This window comes from Lissotriton vulgaris, chromosome 9 (assembly GCF_964263255.1).
Source record: "Lissotriton vulgaris chromosome 9, aLisVul1.2, whole genome shotgun sequence".
NCBI lineage: Eukaryota > Metazoa > Chordata > Amphibia > Caudata > Salamandridae > Lissotriton > Lissotriton vulgaris.
Window position 1 is genome coordinate 728,492,967 of NC_141697.1, and position 21,530 is coordinate 728,514,496.

Here is a 21,530-nt window from a genome sequence, read left to right on the forward strand (position 1 = left end):
GTCGTGCACTGGGGGATGGGGTCCCAGGGGCCAAAGTTATTCCTGGGAGAGGGTCAGGCTGCCCTCCTCCCCCATTGAAATGCGGCCAGGCCTGGGGGATTGGGTCTACTGGGCCAAAATTAGCCCAGGGAATGGGGGCTGTGCAGCCTCCATTACATTTTTGCAAGGCCGTTTTGGCCCTAAACCTCATTTGACAGAAATTAAACCTCAACTTGAGGTCCTTACAAATATAGATATAGCAGGTGCCCCCATTGAAGCTCCACTTCTGTAAAGGACGAATGATCCTAACTCCTGGGTTTGGTGAAGACAAAGCAAGTGTATTCTCAGCAATTCCATATTGAAAAATGAACTGAAATCCTTTGTGGAGGTGACTGCATTGTTGATCTATTAAAGAGCAATCTGTATATGACTGTGACAAGAGGGTGTTTTGTTGTCCTGTTCTCGTGAGAGCAGGGTCCATTGTTCTCCCTTTAAATTAATATGAGTATTCAAATGTGAAACTCACTTAGAAGCTTCGCCCTTTTGGCCCTGCCCACCTTAGTAGTATGCAAAGGTCTTCCTGCCTTTTGCTAGGATGATGCACAGCTTTAGCGGATCCCCAACATGTTTCCGCCGATTTTGGTGAGGAGTTTTTGATGTTATGGCATGTTTTTGTTTGTTCAAAAACAGAACTAGTAAATTTCAGTGTTTCAGTGCTTTCTTGCAATTGAGCAAGGACCAGAACTCAGTTCTTAACTGTGTTTTTTTTTGTCAGTGAATTTCATTATTTTTTTAATGATGTGCACAATTTTCAACCCCATTAGTCGGCCGGGGAACCTGGCGTCGCAACCCTTTGCCGATGCACAACCTTGTTGACATATAGACAGACAGGCAGACAGACAGACAGACGGACGGACGGACGGACGGACGGACAGACAGACAGACAGACAGACAGAGACAGACAGACAGACAGACAGACAGACAGACAGAGACAGACAGGCAGACAGACAGAGACAGACAGACAGACAGACAGACAGACAGAGACAGACAGACAGACAGATAGACAGACAGACAGACAGACAGACAGACAGACAGAGACAGACAGACAGACAGATAGACAGACAGACAGACAGACAGACAGAGACAGACAGACAGACAGACAGACAGACAGACAGATAGACAGACAGACAGACAGACAGACAGAGACAGACAGACAGACAGACAGACAGACAGACAGACAGAGACAGACAGACAGACAGACAGACAGACAGAGACAGACAGACAGACAGACAGACAGAGACAGACCGACAGACAGACAGACAGATAGATAGATAGATAGATAGATAGATAGATAGATAGATAGATAGATAGATAGATAGATAGATAGATAGATAGATAGATAGATAGATAGATAGATAGACATATAGAGTCATGGTGATAGATAGATAGATAGATAGATAGATAGATAGATAGATAGATAGATAGATAGATAGATAGATAGATAGATAGATAGATAGATAGATAGATAGATAGATAGATAGACATATAGAGTCATGGTGATAGATAGATAGATAGATAGATAGATAGATAGATAGATAGATAGATAGATAGATAGATAGATAGATAGATATCTCAACCATGTAGCTATATGTGGAGTTGTGGAGTTAACTAGTAAGTCTATACCTACCTTCACAGTTCTGTCTTTGATATTTGGCGGTGTGATATTTAAAACCCGATGTTCTATGGTCACATTTTTAGGGGGTTACGGTTTCATTCGATGGGACCCCATATCTTGAGTCCTAGAGACGACCTGCACCTGCCAGACCCCACTAGTGGATGGAGGCTGAGGGAGAGGGCGCCACCATTGCCCCTGGTGCCGGATCACACCTCCTGCTTGGAGCTGTAGGGCCGCGGAGGCGAAGAGCTGAGAAGGAGGCTTCAGACAGCCCAGCTTGGTTTTTGATTTCACCCTGCTCCTCTTTTATCTGGGGAACTTTTAAAAGATTTATGTGCATCGTGGAGTGAAAGGGAATGAGAAAGCAGGGCCCTGCAGCCTGGAGCACAACGCGGGCTCTGGTGAACCTGGGGTGCGCATGGGCCGCCTCCTCTATATCTTCCAGACGTAGGGTGATGGGGGCCCAGGCACTGTGCCTCCCTGGGGACCCTATAACGATCGCTGCTCTGCACCCCGGGATCACGCAGCCCCGAGTGGTGCACGGAAGCGTGCACGGGATGTGACGGGCAGGCAGTCAAGCCCTCGTAGTCTGGATCCACTCGTGTTCGTGGGATCATCTGCAGGTCTCCAACTTTACCCTTCCTTACTTCCCTGCTGCTGTTTGTACTCTCACGTGCCCCTCGTTTAAGCAGGATGCAGTGTGTCTATACATACTGTACTGAACTACATGCCCCTTAGCCCTGGTGCGATGACATCACACCGAATCTGGCCCTCACGGACTCCCCCAGACTCCCACCACGCCTGCGCAGTCTGGAATGCTTCGGATCCAAGGAGACCGACACGGTGCCTGCCTCTCGTGTCTTTTTTGTGTCATTCCCTCCACTTCTCTCGAAATCAATTCTCGGTATTTCTCACCGCCTCTAAATATCTGTGTTTCCTTTCTAACGCACCTCCATCCCTCTCTCCCCAATTCCTCTGCTGTCTCATATCTATCTACCTCTCTCTCCCCTCTCTTTCTTTCTATCTCTCTCTCTTCTTACCTTCATCTTCAAAACCGCCCTCCTTCTACTTTTCTCTCTCCGTCCGTCTATCTTTTATTTTCTCTCCTTCTCTTCCCTGCTCACCCTCTTCCCATCCATATCTATCTTTCCTTATTTTTCCTTATCGTTCTCTACCCTCTCTCTCTCTCTCTCTCTCTCGATATATCTCCCATATCCTTCTCTCTTTCCTTAGATCCTCTCTCTCACACAATACAAAACTGTCTCGTTTTCTCTCTTCCTGTCGCCTTATCTCCTCTCTCTCTCTACCCATCGCGTCTTTCGTATTTCTTCTCTTTATGTAGTTTAGTCTGCATTTTTTTTAAATATCTCTCCTCTGTCTTTCACCGTTTCACTCGGTCTCTCTCTCTCATGCAGCTGCAACCTTCCCTTAGGCCTCGTGACCCTACAGGTCACCCTCACAGTCCTATATTATGAACACTGCCTCCAGTCCTGAGGTTTTCACTTACAGATCTTTTTTTCTGAATTGTTGGTGTACTTGGTTCAGTGGAGGTGAAGCAAGACTGCAACACTCAGAATACTCTTAATTATCATAAGAAGGCCGAGGACTGGAAAGAGTGACCGTAATGACCTGGGTGGCGGTGGTCACCCTAGTCCTTCGACTTGAACATTTGGTGTAACATTCCATATTTGGGGTACACACCTAAACAAAAGCTGAATAAATATATACACATATGCAGACACATACATAAATGGGATGGAAACATTTGTGTTTTGCTTGTATTGTGACTTCTCTTTGATAGGGTATTGCTCTGTTCACTATTGATACAATAGGAACACATGGTGATGATGGTGATGTGCTCTTCTTCCTCCCTGCCCCCCCCCCCTGTGGTAGGGCAGGTGATGAGAAATTGGGCAAAGACGGGGTGAACATTCCAGATGGCAGTAATACTAGTGCTTCCTCTTTGTTTTGGGAGGCGGGGGTCAATTCCTCTTTGGGAACCAACACATTGACCTCGTTAGTGCCTTTACTAGATCTAAAGCAAAGAGGTTGTATGTGATTCCACCAATTACAATTTACTTGCTGCAATGTGTGGGGTGTAAGATTAACAACTTCAGTGCTGATGACGAGCCCAGGCTCGTCATGCAGCACGGTGCTCGTGTGCTGGTGACGAGCCTGGACTCGTCGTGAGCCGTGGAACGCTCACACGCGGGGATAATTCCCCCGCTGTGCTGAGCGTTCCATTGCACGGGCGGGCTCATGACGAGTGTCACCAGCATATGAGCACCGTGCTGCAGGACGAGCCTGGACTCGTCATCAGCACCGCGGCGCCGTGCACGGCCCCCCTCCCCCTTGCACCGCAGGGGAATTAGCCTCGCGCCGAAGGGGTTACGTATGTCTATTGTTATTGTTTCCTTTGCTTACGGGATGGTGCCCCATAACTCTTCATCTGATACCCAATGTTTCTGCTCATCGCAGGCTGTGCTTTCCCCTAATGAGGTGTACTAGTTTACTAACTGTGCTGTAAAGAGGCATGGACTGCCATCAGGGTTGAGCTGAGATAGAAAATAGGAATGGCCGCAAACTAAAAGTAGCTGCCGATAACGAATTAGATAGCCAAAGAAGTGGCCCATATTTGTAAATTTGGGCAGTTTTGAACTTGTGAAGATATGCGGTGTAAGTGATTTGTAAGGTATGGAAGATTGCAAGCATTTGTGCTTGCTGAAGGCAATGTATGTGGTAATATGGGGAGCTCAACAGTAAAAACAGGCCCCAAAACAGCCCACAAACAGCCCAAAAACAGGCCTACATACTGACATGGCAGTCTAGCCCATCAGGCACTGCCTGATTGTCCTATAGGCCAGTCTGGCCCTCCCTGTCATCTCCTGTCCACCTTCACCCCATCTAGATTTTGGTTGCCCAGATCCGTTCAGGCCTATTTCCCTTACTCTTTAACTTCCAGTACTGTCTCACAGTATTGTGTTTTTTTTAAAACTCTTCCCCCGTTGCCTAACTCATGGTGGGTGCCTGTAAACCTAGGGTGAACAGACGTCCCACATTTCCCGACACTACTTTCTTATTTAAATAAATGTCCCGTTTTTTTTAGGAGGGTCAGACTACCGCGTATGTGACATTATCTATTTATGCATTTTTATATAGCGTGTACTTTACCTGAAGGTGTCAGAGCGCTTTACAGTAAAACCAGTTTCATTACATAAGGACTTCAGACTATATGAAAACACTACAATGGCGTGTACGAAAGATGTGCAAGTTAAACTAATAGCATAGATATGATCTGCCAATATTGGTGGGAAGTGAGCAGAAAGTATTGGTTGGAAGTCAGCTCAAAGAATATAGAAAAAGAATCATGATATTATAGAGCATAGCATTATGATATCAAATGGCTGGTAAATTTGAAAATACGTCCAAAATGGATCCAAGGGCCCTGGTTGCCAGCCCTCACCCGGTGATCATTGCAGTGCTTGCTTTTTCAGCTGCCCCCTTCTCACACCAGTGACAGAGGTTCTGTGGTTGCAAGAGTCACTTTTTGTGCTGGTTCATTCGGATGTATGTCGTTACAACGCATACTTTTACAACGCATACCTTTACAACGCATTTTTTACACCGCAACATCCATTACAACGCATTCCATTACAACGCATGCCATTACAACAAATTCTTTGAAACTACCTTTACAACGCATTCCACTACAACGCATACTACATTTACAACGCATACCATTACAACGCATACCATTACATTGCATGTATGGTAAGTACTGGATAGTGTAGGGGTAAAAATTACTATTCTAACTCCAGGGGGGTGCAACAGTAGGGTAAGTGTTGGATAGTGTAGGGGTAAAAATTACTATTTTAACTCCAGGGGGTGCAACAGTAGGGTAAGTATTGGATAGTGTAGGGGTAAAAATTACTATTCTAACTCCAGGGGGTGCAACACTAGGGTAAGTGTTGGATAGTGTAGGTATGTGTTGTAATGGTATGCGTTGTAATGACTGCGTTGTAATGACATTCGTTGTAGTGGTATGCGTTGTAGTGACATGCGGTGTAATGGTTGCGTTGTAATGGCATGCGTTGTAATGGACGTTGCATTGTAAAAGTTTCGTTGTAAAGGTACTGCGTTGTAAAAGTTGCGTTGTAAGTGTTGTTTCCCGGTTCATTCTCACGGTGCAGCAGTTATTAAAGAGGTGTGAATCTGAATGCACTAGCGCACCAGCCAGAGCCTTCTCTCACCATGGTAAGGTTGTTAATGGCAGAGCTAGGGTCACTCCAAGTTACTCAGGCAGTGGGTGGTGCCAGGGTTAAGGACAAAATGAGACATCCTAAATTAAACAGTCTGGGGTACAGAGGATACGAAAGCACAAATTAAAGCTTATCCAGTTCTGTTTCTTTCATTTGCTTTCTGGTGCTTGTAATCTTTTTTTACCATTACATAAAAGACTATAAGTCCCAGAATGCAAAGAAATCAGACTGAATGTGAGCTAGGCTTAACTTTTTTAAATGGAGTAAGGTGTACAGACTTTGAAACACTTTTTCAGTTTTTTTTTATCAATAGCCTTTTTGGTAGATTTATAGGTTATGCCTGTGTAGCCCAATGTGTCGTTTGGTCTTATCTTTGTGATACTTCAAGGTGCATGGTAGATGGCAATGTTTAGTCCTACTTCTAAGTCTGGCACTGTTCAATTTTTTTGTTCTAAAGTCTGGTCACCCTATGTAAAATCCTCCACCGTCTTCTCACCACCAGGGGCAGATTTACAAGCCCCTTGCGCCACTTTTGCGTCACTTTCCCCATGTTAAAGAATAAGCAAAAGTGGCGCAAGGGCCTTCTAAATAAGCCCCCAGTGTTTACTGGCGCTTCTTCCAGGCCGTTGTTAAACTTTTCTTCCACTTCTCCTTGAGAATGCACTCAGTATGAGTCTATGGGGCATATTACCAAGGGCCATTATCGCTGCTTTAACGGGATTTTTTCCCGCTAAAGCGGCGATAATTTGATCGCCCAATTATCAAGCTGTCGCTAACACCAGTTAGCGACAGCTAGTAAGAGATAGCGATCATCTTGGGGCCCAATTTGCATGTCAGTGATAATTATCGCTAATGACATGCAAAGTGGGCGTGCCAAGATGTAAGCGACTGGAAACAGTCGCTAATATCGCTATCTCCTATTACCAACAATGGCTTAGTTTTGGAAATATTTGCGCTAAGCGCGAATATCTCCAAAAGCTAACGCCTGCCCTGACCAGTTCTTAGCCATGTTATCCAATGAGAGGTGGATAACATGGCTAAGAGCATTGTCACGGTAATGCCTGAATATCGCTGTATTGACAGCGATATTCATGCATTTCGCCCGTTTTTTATCGCTTCTGAGATAAACCTTGATAATAGCAAGGTTTCTCAGCGATAAAAACAGGTGAAGGGCGGCGATAGGAATATTCCCGCTAAGCCAACATAGCGATAATTATCGCTAGTTGTTGGTAATATGCTCCTGCAATACCAAAATAGTGAACATTTCGCCTCTTTTTTATGGTATCTCAGTGTTATATTTTCAGCCAAAGCGTCGGGTACCCTCGAAATCCAATTTCCTCAATATATTCCAATTTGATAACATTGAATTCTAGTCATGCTTGTGGGACCCTTGAAAAATTGTTTATTTTGAAGTTACATTTTGAGGTAAGAGGTGATATTCCAAGGTTGTCCACAGGCAGGTATTTATTGTAGCTTCAATGTGTGATAGACTCAAACCCTTAGAAATTTTAGAGGTTGCCATGCCTCAAAGCTGAGACATTTTTTTCGTTTTTGATCATTTGCTCCTTCATAAATTGCCCCTTCCAAAATTAGAAACCACTGCTTTTCTTGCAAAGCAACAGTTCTCACACGAGTCAAAACTGAGCACGCCTAACCCTGTTTTCATGGATGTGTTGGCCGGGCATACAGCGTCCAACCATTCGAAGCCCACAGAGGAGTCTGTTTCCCAACTTTGAAAAAAATCAAACTTTTTTTATCGACGTGGAATGCGAGAATTCAGCCAGATCCATACCCTTCGGAGTCAGGTTAGGAGGCATTGCTTCATCCTCTCGACACAAGCCAGGCACCCCTGGGACTCCCAGCATGTAACATGCGAAGCTACCCACACAGCGAGATGCAGGTTTCTGCAAGATCATATCAATATTTATGGCAGATTCTCATTTTTTTTCTGTTTTTCTTTTTGGTAAATAATTTAATATTCTCATATTTTGATGTATTTTTGATAGTCATCGAATGTGAGCAGGTAAAATAGGACCACCAAACATATTGATATTTGTTTAACTACTTGAAACAAGATCAGCGCCTGGGCGCTCCCGTAGCATTTTTTTCATTATCGTATTGAGTTTCAATGTGTCTTAACATTTTGCTTTTTTCAGATCCGCTCAGCCCCTTGGCCATTGAAAGTGACACGTTAGAACGATCCTTCTTTGTTCGTATGAAGTCCACCCTGACCAAGCGGGGACTCCACGTGAAGACCTCAGGTTATAAGGTGAGTGAATGATCCAGCGAGCATTGAGATCTGGGGCTCTGGCTTATGAGGTGGTTAGTTCGACTGACTCTGTATGAGGAGAGTTAGTTCAAAGGCTTTCGTTAGCAAGAACAATAGCCAAGGGTCTGACATGAGAAGGATGATTTGAAATGTGTTGAATTGCAATTGCATTTAAATAGCGCTTACTACGAGATATCGCACAAAAATGGGGCGCATCAGAACTACCCACAATGGAGCAATGGAGCAAAAACATGGACATATTGATGTTGATAGAGCGGGCGGTGTATGTCTCTAAAGCGTTTCCGCAGAAATGGTACAAAGTATGGTCAGCGTGGAATACATACAGAGGAGACCTGTGTGACCCATTGCCAGAAGAAGATAACATTAGTTCAGAAGAGGAGGAGGAAGAGATCTAGATAGAGGATAGAGGGATTTAGGATCTAAGTAGACATCACTGTGCTACACCACTACACACAGAATATTTCACATCTCCAGCTCCGTACACGTACATACCTATGCTGTGTAACAACATGAACATAGTGACAACCAACGTGACAGTTTGTTATCTAGAACCAAGTTGCAAGTTAATTTTTTAAAAATAAAAATGTTAGACCGCCGATCTACCTGAATCGAGAACTAATTGCAAACAGGTACACTTACAGAATGTACGCCGCCGGACCCCAGGGTTGTCGGCTAAAGGGCTGTGTTTTAATCCGTAGGTCTGGACGAACGACTACAAATGACACGGCCGGCCCATGGGGTTGTAGGCTATGAGCTGTGTTTTTCTATTTAAAAGTGTACAATAAAGGTCTTTAAAAAAAAAATAGCGCTTACTACCTGCCGAGGCCTTGAAGCACCTTTTCAGTGAGTATCATGCTACTCCGGAACCCATAAAGGATTAGTGGTGAATTATTATAGTCAAATATGGAAGTAATTTGAGCAGTGGATATGTTAGTCTGTTATTTCGATTGAAAAGGATAGTAGAAGAGGAAAAGGTTTGCATTTATATAGCGCTTGCTACCTCTGATGAGGTGTTGAAGCGCTTTTTGGCAGATAGCACGCTACTCCAGAACCCAAACAGGATTAGTGGGGAATTAGTATAGGGAAATATGAAATAAATTTGAGTGGTGGGAATGTTAATCTATTACTTGGATTGAAAAGGAATAGTGGAGGAATAGAAGAGGGGAGGGTCTAGAATTCTTTTTCTTCTTTTTTGGAGTTCATAGCAGTAGGAGGGGTTTGAGATGAGTAAAGGGGAGGTGGAGTGGGAAGAGTCGGAGGAAAGGGTTTAGAAAGGCTTGTGTGGTAGATCTGAATAGTAAAAGAGGTGTGAGGTGATGCAAGGAGGGGTAGAGGAGGGAAGTGTCTAGAAAGGGTTATTTTGGGGATTATAGTAGTGGTATGGGGTTTGGGATGAATGAGACAGTGGAGGTAGAGGATGTATTGATAGAGGTAAAGGGTGAGAAATAGGGTAGTGTTTTGGAAAGAGTAGTAGAATGAGGTTTGAGATGAGTCACAGAGTTGAGGTAGAGGATATATTGTGAGTGGTACAAGGTGAGAAATAGGGTAGTGCATTGGAGAGAGTAGTAGAATGAGGTTTGAGAAAACAGAGTGGGGATGGAAGATATTGCAAGAGAAATTGGGTATTGCATTAGATATGCTGAATGCGAAGCTAAGTAATAAATATATAGCTACATAAGTATATGGAAGATATATATATATATATATATATATATATATATATATATATATATATATATATATATATATATATATATATATATATATATATATATATATATATATATATGCATAAGGAACGTAATATATGTAGATTAAAGTTGCATTTAATACAAATTCAGCTTTTAAGTGAGCTTTAAATTAATTCATTTGTTTTTATTTTTTACAATTCAATAGTGAAGCAAATGTAGAGAAATAGTTATGATAAAAAATTTACCTATTTATGCAGTCGCTTATATACATATTAAAACATAGAATAATGTAACTGTAAGTAATATGTACATTTTTTAAGCAGAACTAACTAATATCTATATTTTTAAAAACATCATTATTATACACGTTTATACAAAGGTATACACATATATAGGTCCATGACTATACTCTTAATAAATGCTTTTATACAGAGAGATATGCTGTATACTTATGTCTGAGTATGGTGGCTATGTGAAGAAGAGTCAACTCTTGAGTAGTCCTTTGAAGATAAGGTGGTTATCCGTGGATCTTATGTTTGGGGGTAAAGAGTTCCACACTTGGACTGCTTAAACAGAGAAGGATGTGCCACCCATGATTTTTTTCTTGTACAGTGGGATGTTGAGAGGAGGTGCCACTCTAGAGCTGAGGTTCCTTTGTTGAATGCATTTGGTGATTTTATTCCTGATGAAGAGCGGTCCCGTTCCATCTATCGCTTTGTGGGTGATGCAAAGCCGCTTGAATGTGGATTTTTTGGCAACCGGTAACCAATGTAGGGCTTTCAAGGCAGGGGAGATGTGGGCTTGTGGCTTTATATGTAAGAATAGTCTGGCAGCCGAGTTCTGAACCCGTTGTAGTATTTTCATAGTTGTTTAAGGTGGTCCGTGGTAGAGGCTACAGGCATAATCAAGTTTGGCGAGAACAAGAGAGATGGTATCCTGGACCTTGTGTGGCAATCCCAGATGGGGAAAGATGTGTAGCAGAGTTTTAATAGCAACAAAGCTTGATCTTGCTAGTTTGTCTACTTGGACATTCATTGATATCTTGGATTCCATGGTCATTCCGAGGTTTCTTACTTCCTTTGAAACTTTAGGTGATGTTCCCAGTTCATCAGGCAATGCAGTAATTGGGTCATACTTTTTCTAATCACCACACATGAGTATTTCCATTTTAGAAGCATTCAATTTAGATGGCTCCATGTCATCAATTGATCCACGGCTCTGAGACAACGGAAAATTGGTGAGTTTCCAATCTCTTTCGGGCATTCCAGTTGAATGAGTATTTGTGTGTCATCTGCATAATTAAAGCAGATAAGGTGAAATTGAGTGATCAGTTTCGATAATGACTGCTTGTAGATGTTGAAAAGCATGGGTGAGATGATAGAGCATTGACGGACCCCTGCTTTTGTAAGTTACGGTTTGGATGAGAAAGGGGGGTATGGTGACTTTAGTTCTGTTGTGACGGTAGGATGTGATCCAGTCTAGAGTAGTTCCCTCTATTCCGGCTTTGTAGCTTCTTTGTGTCAGAGTGTCATGGTCAACCATGTCAAAGGCAGCAGAGTGGTCCAAGAGAAGTAATTCAACAACCCTATTGTGGTCAACTGTGTTTTAAGGTCATCCCTGGTGGCAACAAGGGCACATGAAGAGAGAGTTCTAAAGAACTGCTCTGGGCAGGTAAGAAATGTGTTTCTGGGCATCATGACTGTTCCTCTCAGTCTCTGCAGCGTTCTGAAGGAAGAGTGATAGATATGTCTCCTGAAGTGGAATTGTGATACACACAGTTTCTGCTGTGGATGTAAGGGCTTGGGTTAGATGGCAAGAGTAACACGTGTTCCGGATGCAATGGATAAGATCCACTGGGCCCATATTACAGAAAGAGTGCCTGCCTTGTCTGTACCTTGAACTGGGCGCATTGGAACATACCAGGTCATATATGCCTTATAAGAATGAATGGACTGTTTCCAGTACAGACAAAAACCTGTAGAGGTGATGTAGTGGTTTAAACTGTGGTCACGCTGGGTTTTTAATCACGGACTGTGCTGCACAGCAAATTTTAATTTAATTTTCCTGAGTGTTTTGCGGCTGCATTCGTAGCGGTGAGTCCGCTGGGGTCAAGTCCTTAGTGGGTTGAGGCTTCGTTAATCCCCCCGTATCCCCCCCGTATCCCCCGACTCACCGTACGCATTTGGGGTGACTGTCTTGTCTTCCCTCCTCCACGCCTCGGTCCGACAGGGTGGCTAGCACCGTTGAGCGGAGGGCGTGGAGGTGAGAGACAGTCACTTCCGCTTCCGCCTGTGACTGACCGGTTAGCGGTCTAGTGGCTGTGAGGCAGACGGGCTGAGGGCTTCAAAAGGGAACCAGAGACGTGGGGCGAGTGGCGGTGAGTGAGCAGTGGCAGGGCTCACAGCTGCTTTGCGCGCAGGCACTGTGTTTTAAACTGTGGTCACGCTGGGTTTTTAATCACGGACTGTGCTGCACAGCAAATTTTAATTTAATTTTCCTGAGTGTTTTGCGGCTGCATTCGTAGCGGTGATTCCGCTGGGGTCAAGTCCTTAGTGGGCTGAGGCTTCGTTAAACCCCCCGTATCCCCCCCGTATCCCCCGACTCACCGGACGCATTTGGGGTGACTGTCTTGTCTTCCCTCCTCCACGCCTCGGTCCGACAGGGTGGCTAGCACCGTTGAGCGGAGGGCATGGAGGTGAGAGACAGTCACTTCCGCTTCCGCCTGTGACTGACCGGTTAGTGGTCTAGTGGCTGTGAGGCAGACGGGCTGAGGGCTTCAAAAGGAGGATGTCCTCCCGGAAGCGCAGCGGACGAGCGCAGCGGGCGCGACGAAGGCGCGCCGAAGTGTCGCCAAAGTCGAGCCCGTCTGCGCCCGTCCGCGGCCGACTGCGGGCTAGGGCGACAACCCCTGGTCCGGATGTTAAGATCTGCTGGGACAGGGAGCAGCTCCTCAGCCTACGTCCGGTGACTACTTGCTCCTGTATGCATGGCATGTCAAGTGAGGATGAGGAGTGTGGCCAATGTCGGTATCGTTTCACCACCGTGCTGGATACCACCGGGGAGCATGCCGCGCTATTATGCGGTCTTCTCAATGTGAGGTCATTGCGTAAGCACAGACTCGATATATTCGAGCTGCTCACGGAGAGAAAGTTTGGTCTTCTGTTCCTCATGGAAACGTGGTTAGACCAGTTTTCCGACTCAGATATCATCGAGGCCATGCCTGAGAATTACTCCATGGTCAGGCAGGATAGGCCTGTGGGGAAGGGAGGAGGAATAGCGATCCTTTTTAAGAAAAATCTTGATTGTGCACTGGAGTCTACCTCGGTAGCGGAGAGTGAAGCAGGTACTTTTACCATACAATTAAATGGGGGGACGGTGATTAAAGGCTTTCTTGTCTACCGACCTCCTGGGCCTTGTACGAAGTTTAGAGAGAGGCTGGTAGAGAGTCTTACCGAGGCAGCGTTACGTAGGGACACATTTCTTTTACTGGGAGATTTGAATTTACACCTTAATAGCCCAGAGGATAAAGGAGCGGAGGAGTTCTGTAGGGACATCCAAGCACTTCAGCTTGAACTCAAGCTCTCTAGTCCCACGCATCGTCAAGGCCACCTGCTGGATCCGGTGTTTGCTAACTGGGGAGGGGTTCAAGTCTCTACAATTGAGCCGATCCCCTGGACAGACCACTTTCTGGTGGCATTCTCTATAAATAGCATAAAACCTATAAAGTATAGTCAGGCACCCCTGAACTATTCAAGGAGGAAGTGGGCAAAATTCTCCTTAGAGGATTTTAATCTAGCACTGACAAGGGATTGCCAGCCTGGAGGTGTGGACATTGAATCTGCTGTTCTCAACCTGAATAGGCGCATCACTGAGGCGTTAGATCAGACAGCGCCACTCTGCCGTACATCTGAGGGCGGCCGCAAGGAAAGATCTGCTCCTTGGTTTAATGGAGAGCTGCGGCGGACTAAGACAGAGTGTAAGCGTGCTGAACGAGCCTGGAGGGTATCTTATGATGCTCAGGCCAGGGAACTGTTCTTAGCAAAGAGGCGGCTGCATCACAGACTGATCAAAAAGACAAAGGCAGCCTTTCACGCAGGGAAAATTCTAGGGGCAAAAAACTCTGCTAAGGAGCTTTTCTGTATCTACAAGTCATTGACCACAATCGATTCGTCCGCTGACCCGAAAAGCTGTTCGATTGAAACATGTGACCGCATCGCCAACTATTTCTCCACCAAAGTGGAGAAAATCTACTCGACCTTCCCCAACCCTCCTCCCATGGGAGTTGAGTTTGAAGTTACAGCAGTGGGTATGGAGATCCCGGGATCCCTCACAAATGTCATCACGCCACCTCCTGAGGAGCTGGTCAGGACATGCCTCTCGGTAAAATCTGGCTCCCCTATGGACCTGGTGTCTCCTAAGCGGTTGGGGGACAGTTTAAGTGTCCTAGAGCCTTACATAAGGCACGTCTTGGATATCTCCTTTAAATCTGGCACGCTTCCTGAGGGGTGGAAACAGGCGGTGGTACTCCCCCTCCGAAAGAAATCTCACATTGGTTTTGAGGTGTTGGAAAATCTGAGGCCTATCTCACTCCTACCTTTTCTGTCCAAAGTGGCTGAGAAGGTGGTGAACACCCAAATCATGAAGCATGTAGAGGAGGTGGGTTTGCTCCACGATACGCAGTTCGGTTTCAGACCGCGTCATTCCACAGAGTCCGCCCTTCTCATGGCAACCGAACATCTGAGACAGGGCGTAGACGAGGGGCAAACCATGGCCTTGATCCTGCTTGACCTCAGCGCGGCGTTCGACACTGTAGCACATTCCACCTTGCTGCAGTGTCTGAGCAAAGGTGGCATCGCCAGCACCGCGTTGAGGTGGATCCAGGCCTTCCTTACAGGAAGGAGCTTTCAAGTGAGGCAGGGCGACTACTACTCCAAAGGGGTACCTTTGGGTCAGGGTGTGCCTCAGGGCTCGTCCCTGAGCTCGACCCTTTTTAATTTGTATGTGGCACCCGTTGCATCGATTGTGGAGAGTTATGGCCTCCAATTGGTAACTTACGCTGACGATACGCAGCTGGTCATCTCCCTATCGCACGCGCCCTGTCTGGCTGCAGATGGCTTCCAATCGTGCATGAAAGATCTTGCCGATTGGATGGCCATGAATTGCTTGAAGCTAAACGGCAGCAAGACAGAGGTGCTGGTGGTAGGGAGAGCCCAGTCGGCTTGGTCGTCAGCCTGGTGGCCATCCTGTCTTGGACCAACTCCTGCCCCCTGTCAGGAGGCCAAAAACCTGGGCGTCTGGTTCGATGCAGCTCTGACCTTTGGGCCTCAGATCAATCGGGTGGTAGGAGTATGTTTTGGGGTCCTGAAGAGACTAAGGAAAGATCTAGACCTTCTGCCATTGGAAGCTCGCCAAACCTTGGTGCATGCCTTGGTGACCGCAAGGCTTGACTATACGAACCTGCTGTACCTTGGGGCACCGAGTAAAAGCGTGGCACGTCTGCAGGTGCTGCAGAATGCGGCGGCACGCCTGATTCTTAGGCTGCCCAAAAGGGCGCCCTCGAAGCTGGCACTACAAAAATTACACTGGCTACCGGTTAAGAGCAGAGTTGAGTACAAAGCCCTCTGCACATGTCACCGGATTTTGTATGGTAGGGCGCCCCGACCTTTGCAGAAACTGATCGAAGCCTATGAACCTCCTAGAGCGCTTAGATCTGCGGACGGAGGACTGCTGAGGACTCCCAGGGTAAAGAACGCTCGTATGGGAGGCAGGTCCTTCAGGCACCTGGCCCCCAACCACTGGAACAAACTCCCAGTGGACCTTTGCTTGGAACCAGCAGAAATGAAGTTTCGAGCTAAGTTAAAAACCTACCTCTACACTAGATAATTTTTGACCTGCTAGCACTGTTTTCCTTGTCCTATGCTTTTCTCACTGTCAGCGCGGGGACACGCCGGTGCGCGTAACTCAGCGCTCTACAAATGCCCCTATTATTATTATTATTATTATTATTATTATTAAGAGACACAGTGAGAGGTGATGTATAAAAATATAACTGTCATGGGTCTTTATCAGGTGCTAGAACTGACACAAATCTGACTTCACCAGCTAGATTTAGGGCTCACCTTTTGACAAATATCTGCCCATGTTTTCCTTCAATGAAGAAGTGACAGCAATCACTCATAAAACTATCACCTTCTTAACATAGTGGGTGATTTAGAGCCTTGCTCATTTCTGCTTCTAGTGTTGCACCTGGACCGGATGGGTTGTGCTAAGGAGACATTCCCCCTCCATTCCCTGACCCCCTCCAGCGCAGTTCCTCCTCCTGTCTCCTCCACTCCTTACCTACCTTCCTGAGTCTTCTTCCCGCATCTTCTTCCTGCTTCACCTTATCCCCACCCACAACCCTCCTGTGCTCCACACCATCCCAGAATCTACTTAATGGTAGCCGCTGTGTGACCACACTGCTGGTGTGCTGAAGGCACACCACAGACAAGGACGTTAGCACCCATCAATGCCTGGACCGTGCATAGTGCCACTGCCCCAGGTCAGGCCACCCACCACCGCTACTACGCAGTGACCCTATATGCATTCAACCCTGGATACCCCTCCACCCACTGATGGAGCACTGCACCTCACAGAATGAGAGGATCTTACTCTTGCTCCCACTGTCACTTCACCTGCAGCAACTCAGCTCCACACACTCCCCTCACTCAGACCGCCATCTCACAACCTTACCTCACCCAATACCACGTTGAACCTTCACATATGCACAAATGCATGCTCCTAAACTCCTTCTCTGTAAAAATAATACACCGTCGAATTTCAGGACCTCCTCAGCAACAACACACTAGACCTCCACTTCCTAACAGAAACCTGGATGAACTCCACCTCCCTCTCCAGTAGCGTAACAATAGCCCCAGGCCTGAAAACTCTTGTATGGGTCTAGAGTGTGGGGGGCCCTCCGTGAACTTTGCAGATGGGCCCACTCAAGTTCCATTACACCATTGGCCATCCCAGCAGGATAAACAAATTGCACGCCAGAATCTCCTCCACAACTCGGTAGAGGCCTCACCATCGTCTACAAAGACACATTCAAAAACACAGCCACCACTGACCAGGACTCCCCTGTTGTGGAACACATACACTTCAACCTGCTAGCAAACAACAGCACCACCATGAAGGGCACCCTAGCTTAAAGGCCAACCAGTCCGCAAGGAAACTTCAACAACCTCATCTCAGGCTTCATCTCCCACCCCCCCCAAAAAATACGATCGGTTGGAGTGCTACTCGAGTTATTGCAATTCGTTAGTCTTATTGCAAGCAGCCTCCCATCACCTTTTGCGTGTTTCATGTATCACCCTAAGAGGCATGAATGTTCCTTGTTGTGGGTCCCAAGCACGCTGTGTCACTGGAACGAAGCTATACCTGCTTGATGAGCCCATAAATAGGTTGAAACTGTTCATGGGTTGCTAGTGTTCTGGTTCAGGGAGGACCTGGCTTGGCACTGCAGTTCAGGGTGGGCTGTTCCATGAGGAGCAGGGTCAAGATTGATTTGCATATGGCTGGGTCAAAATTGAGATGGCATGGTGAGTAAAGGAGCAATGCTTTTGATTGCCACCCCGAGCTATTGCCAGTGGTTAGACATATTGCAAGCAGTCTTCCATCACCATTTGTGTGTTTCATACACTGCCTTAAGCCACGGGTATGCCCAGACTTGGGTCCCATACTCACTGTGTCACTGGATCCAAGCTGTACGTGGCTGATGAGCCCATAATTAGGGCAAACCTGGTCCTGGGTTGCTTGTATTCTAGCTCAGGGAAGACCTGGCTTGTCAGTTCATGAGGAACAGGGTCATATGGCTGGGTCCAAAATGAGGGTGCACGGTGAGCATAAAACCAATGGGTGGAGTACTACACTGAGATATTGCCAGTGGTTAAACTTATTGCAAAAAGCCTCCCATCACCTTTTGTGTGTTTCATTCATTGCCTCCCACACCTACTACAAGAACTTCATTCTTCTCAGCAACTTCAGCTTTTCCTTGGAGGACCTCTGATCACCGCTCTTCTGACCTCCTCAAGAGTCTACACAACTGTGGACTTTTCCAGCTTGTCACAGACCCTACACACAATGCAGGACACACTGTAGGTGAAATCTTCACCTCTGACAACTACACCAGCTTCCGCTCAGCCTCACTACTCACATGTTACCAACCACTACAGTATCCATTTCAATATCGCCACATCTCAAGCCAAAGCTCCCTCCAACACCAACTAACCCAGCCAGAACTGGAGCAGAATAAGAGAAACAGACTTGCGCTACACAGATCACAGAATCTTATTTTTGTTCCCCTACGCTCCTGATAGGGTAGTAATGAATGAAGCCTTATCTGTAGTTTAGTTAGACCATTAAGTATCTGCTTTGACTTAATTCTGTTCTCCTGTACTGTAAACACTGGAAAACAAAACAAGTTCCATTCCAAGAATCAGAGAGGATCATAATGAATGAGGTCTTAGCTCTGGTATCAGAGTTCCTGCTTTTAAATCTCCTCTCTTGATACTGCTTCAGCTTTCAATATTCGACACATGGTATCTACACCTCCTTAGATGAGGTTGAATCAACTAAAATGAAAAGAACATTGCCCCAAAGAAATCTGCACTGTGTCTCAACTCTAAGCTTGCAGAGAAGAAAACTTTTTTTGAAATGAAAAAATGTAGATCAGATTTGTTATTATTATTAATAATAATAATGATAAAAATAATCATCATCATAGCTTGTCTTGACACAGTGCTTCATACCACACTTATGTTGTTTCTAAGCACTGGTAACTGATAACAGGTGTTACTCTAATGCAATTTAATGGTATCATAATGAGCGTTCATCCCCACTTCTTTGCCGCTCACTTCTTCCTGACCAATAAATTGACCTTGTACCATTTCATGAGGACATTTCACTCTGTGTCCTTCAGTGCACTCGTGCATATATATGTACCTGCTTCTAGTGCTCTCTCTCTGTCTTGGATAGAGGCTTCTGGCCAATCAACAGCTGGTCAAGTTATGTCAGCAAGTGCAGCAGAGGATATTCCAGCTTGTTTGACATCAAGGACCCATCAATGCCCGGATTTTGAGCAGCAGTCAGGGCCGACCTGGGAACGCGAACCGGCCCTGGCAATTAAGTCAGCCTGGCTGCAGAGGAGGGTGGGGGGATTGGCGGGGTTGGATGGGGTGTGGCATCCTGGTGGGAAACACTGCTGCTGCTTTTGGTACAGAGGGCCAATATTGCAGCACGGGTGCAACACCGTCACCCTGTACCAATAACTGCCCTCACTGGTTCAAAACTGGCCCCCACTCTTCTGGCCCACCGGGAAAACACCTGGTTCCCGCTATGGTCAGTCCATCCCTGGCAGCAGTCAGGGGCATTCAAGGAGCTCGTGGGTTTGCTCGTCCTGCTGCTGATACGTCTGTGTAATCCTTCTCTTGAGATGAAAGACGGTGCTGAGGATGAGAGAAAGATGGATGTTGCCCCACTGCATGAAGCCTACATTAGTGGCGGGAACATGTCAACTGAGAGGGAGATCTCCCCTCACTGCCCCGACACAGTTTGAGGTGAGGAGGCTAATGTTTTTTCAATAAAGACATCTTAAAATCTTTAAAAAATATACCCAAGCCACCCCTAGATTTCACTAGGGTATTATTGGTGTCTGGTTCTTCCAATTACAAGGCAGTCCTTAATTTACAAAAAAACAAATATAAATAAATGAATAGATGCCACAACCCAAAGTTAGTTTCTGTGGAGCCAACTGCCAACACTGCTGAATGTCATGGTTGCCGAATATCATGGCTGTCGAGTCCTGGTTCCACATCAGGCCTCTTTTTCCACCACTCTGCGCTTCCTGTCTCTTAACACTTGCTGGTTCTTTTTCATCCCTGCTACTCCCTTTATTAATGTTATCCTATATTTTTTATCCCTCCTTCTTTCTCATTTTTCTGGGTTACATTGGATCAAAATTTGATGACGAAAAAAAAGTCTTGTTCCCCAAAAATGATTGCCTTTGCACACTGACTCCTATCTCTGAAACCAGCACTTTTACTTCCTTAAGAAAGGAAATTTACACTTCAAACCCAAAGAAAAAAGGGAACACTTTTTTGTTGTATACATTGTTTTTCCTGTTGAAAAAGAAACTTAGGGGCACATTTATCAAGAAATCACGCAGCGCAGCACAGCTCAGCAAGACACTTTGGTGCACTGCATGATAGGGCAGAAATGAGCCTTATTTAACATTATATGGCACATTCTTGTCTTTTCCTTGCACTGGCTCAAAATGTGCTGCCTAGCAGCAAAGCAGGCACCATGGTGCAAGGGTGCCTACGGTGTAAGCAGAACATTTTTTTTGTGCAGGAAGGGACACCTTCCTGCACAAAAACAAAAAACGAGGAGAAATAAAGATATTTCTCTACGTTACGTGTCACCTTGGGAGCCGTAGCACTGTGATGCATTCCCAGGTGTACCAGAAATGGATGTATGTCGTTACTATGCATGCCTTTACAACGCATGCCTTTACCACGCAACTTTTACAACGCAAGTCGCTACAACGACTTGCGTTGGGGGGGCGCTGGATAGTGAATAGTTTAATTTACTATTCCAACTCCAGTCCCCGTGGATAGTAGGGAAGGTTTTGGATAGTAAATTAATCCATTCCTTGTCCTACAGCGCACCCCCAGTGCAAGTCGTTGTAACGATTTGCATTGTAAAAGTTGCTTGGTTAAGGTAGTGTGTAGTAAAAGTTGCGTTGTCAACGCTGTTCCCCACCAGAAATGGTAAATCTGAGAATACACTAAAATCCATGGGTGTGTGCATGGGAACACACATGCTCCACCCGTGGAAATCCCCCCAGTAAAACAATGTAGAAATGTGCACAGTGTTATTTTACTCTAGATTTTTCAAGTCACGCAGGGCCACACAAGGTGGCCTTGGGTGGCTTGATAAATGTAACTTAGTAGTTGCGTCACCCTGGCACCCCATTGCGTGGCGCAAGGGCGACACAGTTCTTTAATACATTTCCCCTTTAGTATTCACGCCAAAGCATTGAGGAATCACCATTGGGTTCAAGTGTATTCCGGATACCTCGGACTCAGCATAACAGAAAAAATATCTCAAACATTCATGATTTTTCACTTTTTATCCCTGGAACTGGTTTGATTTTTAGTGAAACCTTCAATGCCCTCCTAAACAAAAGAATAGTTAACAAGTAAAGCAGCTTTGGATTGAGAGGTGGTGTCCTAAAATACATTTGGAACTAACAGTATGGTACTTGACAGAGCCAGCAGTTGCATGGGGTACATGTGTGGAGGAGAGAGAGTGAATGTTGGGGTCTCCAAGGTAAATCCTTGATCAGATGCTCTTTGGTGTACTGAAGGATGTCCACAGCACAAGCTATGTCTGTAGACTGAACACATCAATACTTAACACCAAAAGTATGCCCTCGCTATATAACAAGTTTGTATTACATTACAAAAATATTGTATCCTCTAAATTGACTAACCCCTCAATCGCAAAGTAAATCGATGTGAAAGTAGGAACAGTAACTATGGGGCATATTACCAACGATTAGCGATATTTATCGCTAACTAGTCTTAGCAACG

At 45.6% G+C, this 21,530-nt stretch overlaps 1 protein-coding gene across 1 annotated transcript in view; it reads left to right on the plus strand.

Moving 5' to 3' along the window:
- Window positions 1–21,530, plus strand: part of NPAS1 (neuronal PAS domain protein 1) — a 514,689-nt gene that overhangs the window by 442,934 nt on the left and 50,225 nt on the right. The window contains exon 6 of the mRNA XM_086938467.1: window positions 8,070–8,182. Within this exon, the coding sequence (XP_086794593.1) occupies window positions 8,070–8,182 (113 nt within the window). The remainder of the gene's footprint in view (window positions 1–8,069; window positions 8,183–21,530) is intronic.